This window comes from Camelina sativa, chromosome 3 (assembly GCF_000633955.1).
Source record: "Camelina sativa cultivar DH55 chromosome 3, Cs, whole genome shotgun sequence".
Taxonomy (NCBI): domain Eukaryota; kingdom Viridiplantae; phylum Streptophyta; class Magnoliopsida; order Brassicales; family Brassicaceae; genus Camelina; species Camelina sativa.
In genome coordinates this window covers 11,838,594-11,847,780 of record NC_025687.1, presented here as the reverse complement: position 1 = coordinate 11,847,780, position 9,187 = coordinate 11,838,594, and the positions used below count along the sequence as shown (strand labels likewise).

Genomic DNA, 9,187 nt, shown 5'->3' with positions numbered 1-9,187 from the left:
CCCCTGCATCTGAAAAAGAATAAACCCTTTCTATTAGAAAAGTGTTTTTTCTTTAGATGTCAAGAAAAACTAGAAACTGTATAAAAACTATTTGCCTTATCTGTGAGCCACGGGGAGTCCTCCATGCATTTCCACCTCGTGCTAACAGGGAGGATCTTATGTCGACATGCTTCATTATCAAACCGCATAGGAGGGTTCATCCATCCATGCTTGGCACTAGTGCACTAGAGATGGCTTCAGTTGAATATTTGTATTTTGTCCCTTTAGCCATCAAAATGCGTACGTTAGAGATTATTTACCTACAAACTTGTCCACCTTTAATGAGCCTGCTTCACCCGACACATAAGGTTCTTGATAGTGCGACATCCTTTGCAAAGGAAGACTAATGGAAAGGTCTCCAAGAAAACCATTGGCAGCCTATAGCAGAGCAGGCACCTGTGAAGTTCATCACCATACACAACAGACGGAGTCAATAACGTTCTTCTATCCACAAGCAGAAAAAGACGTCGATACCACGAGTCTCTAGAGCCGGAAATGCAGCAGAAAAAGAATCGTTCTTGCAAAACATACACAGGCTTGTTCACATGTGCTTACCATCTTCCCCACAGTTTCACCAACATGGTTTTGACCCACGTTTATGCCAACTCCTCCTATCGCATCGACCCGTTCTTTAGCTGATTTATCAAAAATAGGGACCTTCCACTTGGTTAGTGTTGCCTACATTCATCTCATCCAATGGACCAATTCCTCTAAACCGAACTTTCACTAGCAAAATCAATAAGAAACAGCTAACACACTACAGAGGAAGATGTTCACAATCTATGTAGCATACAAATCAAATCAAATCGATAATAGGAGACATTGTTGATTCAGCCTATGAGCTTTCGGATTCGATTTGGATCCTGCAATTGTCAACTCCCTTGGCCTCAAGAGCTGATAACAAATGCTCAACTGTTCGGATTTTGAGCTCATCTTTCAACAGTTTAGTGCAAAGAGTCGACTCTTGAGTAAATTCAATCGACGACGCAGGGATCGAAACTCGAAGTACCTACCAGCTCCGGCGATCTCCGGAATTAGCTTCACCGTCGAAATCTTACCGGAATTCAGAGCTTTTCCCTTTGACCTCCACAGATCCCGCGAGAGTTTGCTGTAATCGTCCACTCCTACAGTATTGAACCAGTAGTAACAAAAAAAAAAAAAACACTCATAATGATTCCAATTATATATATGTAAGAAATTCGTATATACATGAAAGCGTGCGCGAGAGAGGTTTATCGGATTCGAAGAGACTGCCGGCGACGACGAATACGCGGTGGAGGAAGAGTCTTATTGGCTCGGACGGTGACGGAGAGTCTCATTGATTAGTTTTTTAACTTTAACCTAACCGTATTATTGTTGATTTAACTATTTAAGTGAAGTATGAGTTCTAAACCGGGATTAATAAGTATGAGTAAGCATCTAAACCGGGATCAGGAAACAAATTAGGTACTTAAAAAGTCTTAAACCTATACATCTCATATAAATAAACATATATAAAAACAAATAAAATATGAAGACATACTTCTTCTTCTTTTATTAAATAACAAATAAAAAATACTTAACATAACAAATTGTCTTTTTATTGATGAAAAAAAGATGGCTAGTTAGTTACATGAAATATAAGTGAATACATGGTCACACATACTAACTATATTATTGTATACTCAACTACACGAAGTATATGTATTATATGGTGAAATGCATGAACTATATGATGTCATGTGTTCAACACCATAGGCATACAATCTGGTACACTGATTAATTAATTCCGGTGAAGACCGATGTTGACTCCGGCGTTGACCAAAAAAAATTTCTAAAATTAAAAATTAAAAATAAGAAATTATCATATTAAATCATTTATGGTTTTTATTAATTAAAAAAATATTCTATTCAATATCTAATTATTTTTTATATATTTCCTAAATATAACTTAAATGTAAACTAGAGAACCCAAACCTTAAAAAAATTTCTAAAAAATAATTTAACATATTGTAATTGTGTTAAAAAGAGTAAAAATGAAAATGTTCATATGTTAAAAGTAAATATTGTGAATTTCTTTTGTTGTTATTTATATGTTAATTCAATATCTAAAGATATTTTAAATATATTTCCTAAATGTAATATAGAGAACCCAAGCCTTAAAAAAATTTCTAAAAATTAATTTAACATATTGTAATTATGTAAAAGAGAGTAAAAATGAAAATGTTCATATGTTAAAAGTAAATATTGTTAATTTTTTGTTGTTTATATGTTATTTTGAGTATGTAAATTTTAAAGTAAATAGTGTATAATTTTTTTTGTAACATTTACCATGCAAAATTTAGAGTAAAGAGTCATATACTCATTATTTTGCATATTATTTTCTAATGAAAGTAGTTGAATTTGATTTTATTGATTTTGTAGTAATTAAATAATCTGATTATGAGAGATTTATATATATATATATATATATATATATCTTGAAAACAATTATAAATTATTTTTATATCTTGAAAATCATTATAAATGATTTTATATCTTGAAGATTATTATAAATGATTTTTTTTATCTTGAAAATAATTATAAATGATTTTTATTTAATTATTTACTTTAGTTTGAAAAATAAAAAGTAATTAATTATAAGATTGAATATATTAGAGATATATAAAAAATATTTGGATATTGAATAGAAATTTTCTTTTAATCATGAACACCCATAAATAATTTACTATAATAATAATTTTTTTTTATTTAGAATTTTTTTTAAGTGTTGGTCAATGATGGAGTCAATGTTGGTATTCGCCGGAGTCAATTGACTAGTATACTGAATTAAATGTCTATAATATTGACTGCATAATGTCATATAGTTCATACAACCATCTAATACACATACTTTGTGTAGTTAAGTATATAATAGTATATTTGACATGTGTCTGACCATATTTCGTGTACCTAGCCTATTTTTTTTCCTTTATTGATTATGATGTGTCACTATTGATTATGATGTGTAAAGGAAAAATGTCAACATTGGGCACGATAATATTTTTATGTTAAAAAAACTTAACAGAGTTAACTTTGCGTCAAAATCAAGACCACAATGTTTTAAAGACTTTCAAACGTTAGGAGGAATAGAACTCGCAACCACACATACTTAAGACAATTACACAACCATTGAACCACGATGAGAGTTGGTAACCATATCAAATTGATAATATATATTAATACAATTCAAAACAGCAAAGGAATCTAGAAGTGACATGAGATCTGGAAGAGCCCAGCAAACGAATCTGAATCCAATTCCATCATATGAACCTCATAATCACGACACTTCTACCCAACTAAAAGACCAAATTAAGAAATCTGAACTGTGACAATCGAACACCAAACAAAACTCAAATTGCTCTCATCAAAGAGAGGTCGATTTCCCAGAAAATAAAGGATCGCATGATAACATCAACAGCACCAGACCAATGACATCTCCGACGATGTCATTGTTGTGGGTTTTGTTATTTTCTAATCAGTATTGTATATAAATATATACCTTCGGATTGATATAATGTATGGATGTTATCGTGGTTCAATGGTTGAGTAGTTTCTGAGTGTTGCAAAAGGTGAAGAGTTCGAGTCTACCTGGCCTCAACTTTGTTTTTTTAACATTAGAAGTTTAGAACGACGTCGTTTCAATTCTAACGGAAATATTTTTAACGGAAAATTAACGTTGTGTCCAAAATGGTCAGGTCATCAAAACTAGACTATTTTATCAAAAAGTCAAACAAAGTTTCATGATTTAAATGACATTTCGAAAGTTGATGCTTTTATCGTCCCAAATTTGAAAGTTTGGGATTTTTTAAACATTTTTCCCGTAATTGTAATGTAACGGTGCCCTAGTTTTCCATGAAACCATGTGGAATATTTTTTTTGCCCATGAATGATATTTGTAAAAGATCATCCACTACTTTTGTTCTTTATAGTTTATACATTGTTCATACTCTTATACAAATAATATAAATACTTTGTTCAAAAAAAAAATACAAATAATATAAATACAAATAATATTAGAGTGATAACTAGAAATGATTGATTGTTATCTAGTTTGACATAATTCTCTCAGTAAGGGGGGGCTATCCATTGGCTTAGGTTGTGAGTATATGACTACCTTTCGTTAGAAATTTTTAATTAAATGAGAAAATAAAGTTTTTGAAAAAAAAACAAACATCCATCAAAATATGTCTTTGCTAAAATAAGATGTCACCCTTCTACCAAAAAAAAAAAGAAGATGTCACCCACCTAAGCAATAGTAAATTACACTATTTAGTTGTTTGGAAAAATAAATAATATCATTGCACATTTGTCATCACCACCAAAATTTTGTTTAGGAGGTGATATTCTGATACCAAATGTATACACATCTGCAAAACATTTTTGAGTGAGATTGCCAAATAAGATGGGGTTATACTTCATCTTTTAACATATACTTTTTCAAAATTTTCAACTCCAAATCCGCTAATTTCATTACAAATTTTGTACATCATCAATTTGTTTGAGAGGACGAAATGATAACATGGATAGTGTAGTTGCATGATTTTGTGATGATACTATTTTTAGTTTCTCAAGACTTTTTAACTTCAAATATATGCAAACCAAAATCATTATCTCAACTGCTCAAGTAATAAAATATTAATTTTTTTTCTAATTAGAATTTAATTTTTCTACTTTCTAAGGTTTTGATTTGCTCCGTTATGTTGATATTTTTATTTGCCTCCCTGAAATATGTGGGATTAAATAACTCACACCTTAGTTTATATTATAATTTTTTTTATTTATTAGGAAAAGGTTGTCATATATGATGTGTTGTCTTTATATATTACAATTAGATTAAGATCCGTGCTAGAGCACGGGTTGAATTTTTTTTTATTTATATTATAATTTTAAAATAAAGTATAAATTATATAATTTATATGATGGTTTAGCATTTCAAACTGAGAAATGATTGTTATTTTATTTTCTGTTTTTGGGTATAAATATGAGAGATATATTTCTATGAATGGAGATCTTCATGATTTATATTAAAAACTTAGAAAGATGTTAGGCAAAATTTTATTTTCAACTGCATAATAAAATTTCGGAAATCACGATTAAGTGTGATTAATTTCAAATATTTTATTTCTTTTTACTCCTAACAATATATTTTTATAACTAACAGTATATAAATTGTGTAACAATATATGAAATAATCAAGATTTTTTTTTGAAAATTGTATTTTTTTTTTTGGAAATTTTATAATTTTTGTATAAAATAAAGTTTAACCCGTGCTATTGTCATTTTTATGTTTTCGTTAATTCTCTGAAATGTATTTTGGTGAAAGGAGATTAGCATAATTTATATACAAAGTTTGGAAGATAGGTTAAATTTTTAATTTCAGAATACGATCCCAAAGATCACGATTAATCTTGTTAAATAAGCGAGATTTGATTCCTTTTTTAAGATTGAGTGTATATTTTTATTCCTTTAATAACTTGGTTAACAATGTGGTCTATCAATAAAATCTTTGGAAAATAAATTGGTAATATTGTGATTCTAGATATTTGGAAACAACATGTTCTTCCGAAAATAAAGTTTGGAATATCCTTGAACTATCGATGAACTATCAATTTGGAATAACCCACTCCGTTACAATATAATTAAGGTTTTATTTCTTACAATTAATATATGGATTAATCTATAATCTATGTATAACCTATTTATAATCATTTATAAAAAATTATAAAGTCTACTAAAACAATATTGTTTACTTCTATTTTATTAAAAAGGATATACAATTTTGTGAAATCCAAAAAAAAGTTAAAATATAAGATTAGAGACAAAAATATATAAAAGGTTCGGACAAGAATTCTCTCTAGCTCTCTATCTCTCCGTTCCCGAAGATTACATTTATTCTCCTCAAAATACAAGAAATGCTGAATGGGAAAAAGGCTTGATGATGATGAGATGATACTATTTATTACGGTAAAAATAGAGTTTATAGATCTTGTGTACTAGAGAGGATCGATCTTATATTATGATGATTGATCGATGGAGTCTATTCAAGCGGCGTAACAACCAAGGTTGCAATTGTAAACGGGTTCAAGAGTCAGATCCAGATTGTTCCTCCTCATCGCCGTTTGATCTTCTCCTTGGTACATACCACTGAAATCACAATCATAGAGCAAATTTAAAACATAACGACACTTAACACAAACCCTAAATATGAAATGTATTCACTATCATCCCCTCTTTGACTGCCAACACTTCACTATATATTTGACATTATGGTAACAACAACAACAACAAAAAGATGAAAAGAAAGAACTTAAAAAGGCAAAAAAAAAAAAAAACTACCGTTACCCCATATTTAGGAAAGGAGAAGCCTGATGAGTGATCATGTAAGGATGTGGTGGTTGAAACTGTTGCGGCGGTGGTACATAGTCGTTTTGGTTCTGCTGCCAGCATTGGTTTTGTTGTGTCCTTAGGATGTTTTCCCTCTCCTTTATCTACCCAATTCACACGCCAAAGCAAATTATATATGTAGCATTGTTTCAAGGAACTTCTATTTATATAAGCTTTTTCTTATACGACAAATTATGAAACAAAACGTAAACTAATAATTAAAACTGAAATGTTAACGGAATTTTAGCGTCATGCAATGAAAGTCTTTTTTTTCAGTTTAATTTGTTCTTAACCAAGTAGTTTCATTAATAGAACGTTTTCTGAGAATCTTCTCAATAGAACTCAAACAGAGCTCCTAGCTAATGTGTGTGGTACATATAGACTAGATATGATTATGAGAAGACAGTTCAAAGCTAAATTCAAATCTGGGAGACAACCTTAATACTAAACGGACAAAGCCCACCTATTTGAGCAGCTAGGCTCATGATTATACCAATCAAAAGAAACTATTAATTTTACTTTATTTTTTTCAAAGAGTTGGTGCCGAAAGTGGAGAGGTGGTAGATCGAAGTGGAGTTCAACAGTGGTATTGTAAATAGTAAATAGTTGTGAAACAGTTAGAAATGTAAATAAAAAACAATGATCACCTGTTTGGTAAGCATGCTGTTTTCGTCCTGTATCTCCTTCTCCTGTCATTTCCACAAAAATGAAACTATTCTTAACTTTATCATAAGATTAAACTATAACATTACATAAGCCATGAATACACATGCCCCTTAAGAGATGAAATGGATATAACGTACCTTTCTGTGGAGGTGGTTGAGGGACTCATACATAAGTTGATTCTGCATACAAAAATTCCAAAGCATATTCATTCATATATAGGAGACAATTTCTATACAACATTTGTAATACATCCACGCAAGCTCAGATCAGATATATATGCATGGTTAGGCATCGACAAAATGTGTGTGTGTATGTGCTTAGAAGGATATATATATATATATATATATATGCATACTTTTATGGAGCGAATGTGCCTAAGAGCAATGTCGAGCTGCTGTTCCAAATTCTGGAGCTCCTTGAGAGTCATTGATTCCAAGTCTTCTCCCAGATAATGCCTGCGATTAATGAGTTCATACCATTCTTTGCTCTGTTAATTCTCCAAGTTTAATTAGTTTATATATATTAAATTTAAACTTATATATATATATATATTACGTATACCTTTGGTTCCTCTCCAAAAGCTCAATCTTATCCCTAAGCCTGATATGCTCCATTGACCAGTTCGTCTGTGCCTTCACAATTAATTTTCGATACGTAAGCCAATAATTTTTCAAGTTAAATCGCACGCAAGATCCAACTTATACATAAATTTATTGAAGATCAATTAAACGTACATTAACGTGGGAGTCAGGCGCAGTCAGCTGTCTCTCGGCGTAAGAGTACCTCTCGTAGCGTTCTAGGACCTTCTCCATGCTATCATTATGCACGATATAATTTATAGATATAAGTACTACCACCTTTCGCATACTCAAAATATCTTCACAAGAGGCCATTTCTTTCTAGTTAATGTAACGATTTACCCAAATTATAGCATCATCAATTGTGTAGAGTTTCCTAATTAATTTGCTATATGCAAACATATATAGTGTCTATTTAATAGAGTTGCTCTCTAGTTTTGTGAGTCATCAACCCTAGAAATTTTACTGATAACTACCATTTTTATATATAATTAAAGTTAAACAGTTGAATCTACTAAACCCACCCACACCTAGCTCAAGACGTATTGAAGCGCCCTATGCTCAGCTTTGGGTGTCAGATTCTTCAATTATTATTTTTATTTTATAATTAGACATTTATAAGAACGTCATGTACCATATGTATGTATAAGGTAATAAATAAATAAAAATTTGTGGACTTTGTTTCTAAAATTTAAAGAACAGCTGTTGAAGTTAAGTTTGACCATCAGTACCGAATGATCTCTTTTATATTGATCCCCAGAGGTCAAAGACTCCCTACTTATATGTCACATCCTTATTTCCAGTTTCTCTATATCTATAAACCATTTGGAAAAGTTTTCTCTATAAACTTAAGACTATACATATATAATAATTTCGATGGTCCATATACAAAACAGACTAGAATTAAACATGTGTGTTCATAAGGAAACCTTTCTTAAAATTAAAGGCATAAGCCCGTAGTATAGAGCGCAAACATCACTTAGTTTTATACCTAAAATACATAATTCTCGATCGACTTGAAGCAAAATGTATAAATATACAGATTCAAGAAGATACTGATGATTTATTATTAATCTATGCTACTATCAGTATTAGTAGATCGTACGTATATTCTAGCTAGGGTTCATAAAAAAAAGCCCTAAACAAATTTTCATTCTCCTTTCATATTAATAAATATAAATCAGTTCGTAGATCCAAGTAATGATCAGATACCAAATCTGTGAAAATATTTCATAAAAGACGACAGATATATAAGCGAAGAGACCCAGAAAAAGAACTTGAGTAGAGCAAAAACTACTATTTAGGGCAAACAAAGGCACACTAATTAAAAATAAGATTAAAAAAACGGAATTATGCAATTACCAAGATTCAGATGAGTACTCGAATAGTTTCCCTTTATGGGAGAAGACAATAAGGGAAACCTCGGCATCACAAAGAACAGAGATCTCCTGAGCTTTCTTCAAAAGACCAGCTCTTCTTTTCGAGAATGTCACTTGTCT

The 9,187-nt window shown here is 30.7% G+C and overlaps 1 protein-coding gene and 1 long non-coding RNA gene across 6 annotated transcripts in view; both read right to left on the bottom strand.

Moving 5' to 3' along the window:
* Window positions 23-1,409, bottom strand: LOC104776655. Of its 2 annotated transcripts, XR_766143.2 has the most exons (4): window positions 1,249-1,409; window positions 595-1,163; window positions 300-435; window positions 26-224 (listed from the first exon to the last, which is right to left on the bottom strand). It is a non-coding gene; the product is annotated as an uncharacterized LOC104776655 (long non-coding RNA). The 2 variants fall into 2 exon arrangements; XR_766142.2 differs by having other exon boundaries at window positions 23-224; window positions 595-1,406.
* LOC104776654 (truncated transcription factor CAULIFLOWER A-like) overlaps window positions 5,884-9,187 on the bottom strand; it is a 5,993-nt gene continuing 2,689 nt past the window's right edge. The window contains exons 2-9 of one of the 4 annotated variants that reach the window (XM_010500752.1): window positions 9,051-9,176; window positions 7,845-7,923; window positions 7,672-7,742; window positions 7,466-7,565; window positions 7,248-7,289; window positions 7,092-7,133; window positions 6,403-6,548; window positions 5,884-6,204 (exon numbers count right to left, since the gene is read on the bottom strand). In XM_010500752.1, coding sequence (XP_010499054.1) covers window positions 6,102-6,204; window positions 6,403-6,548; window positions 7,092-7,133; window positions 7,248-7,289; window positions 7,466-7,565; window positions 7,672-7,742; window positions 7,845-7,923; window positions 9,051-9,176 — 709 coding nt within the window. In that variant the 3' untranslated portion in view covers window positions 5,884-6,101. The remainder of the gene's footprint in view (window positions 6,205-6,402; window positions 6,549-7,091; window positions 7,134-7,247; window positions 7,290-7,465; window positions 7,566-7,671; window positions 7,743-7,844; window positions 7,924-9,050; window positions 9,177-9,187) is intronic. The other 3 variants (XM_010500754.1, XM_010500753.1, XM_010500755.1) reach the window with 3 other exon arrangements.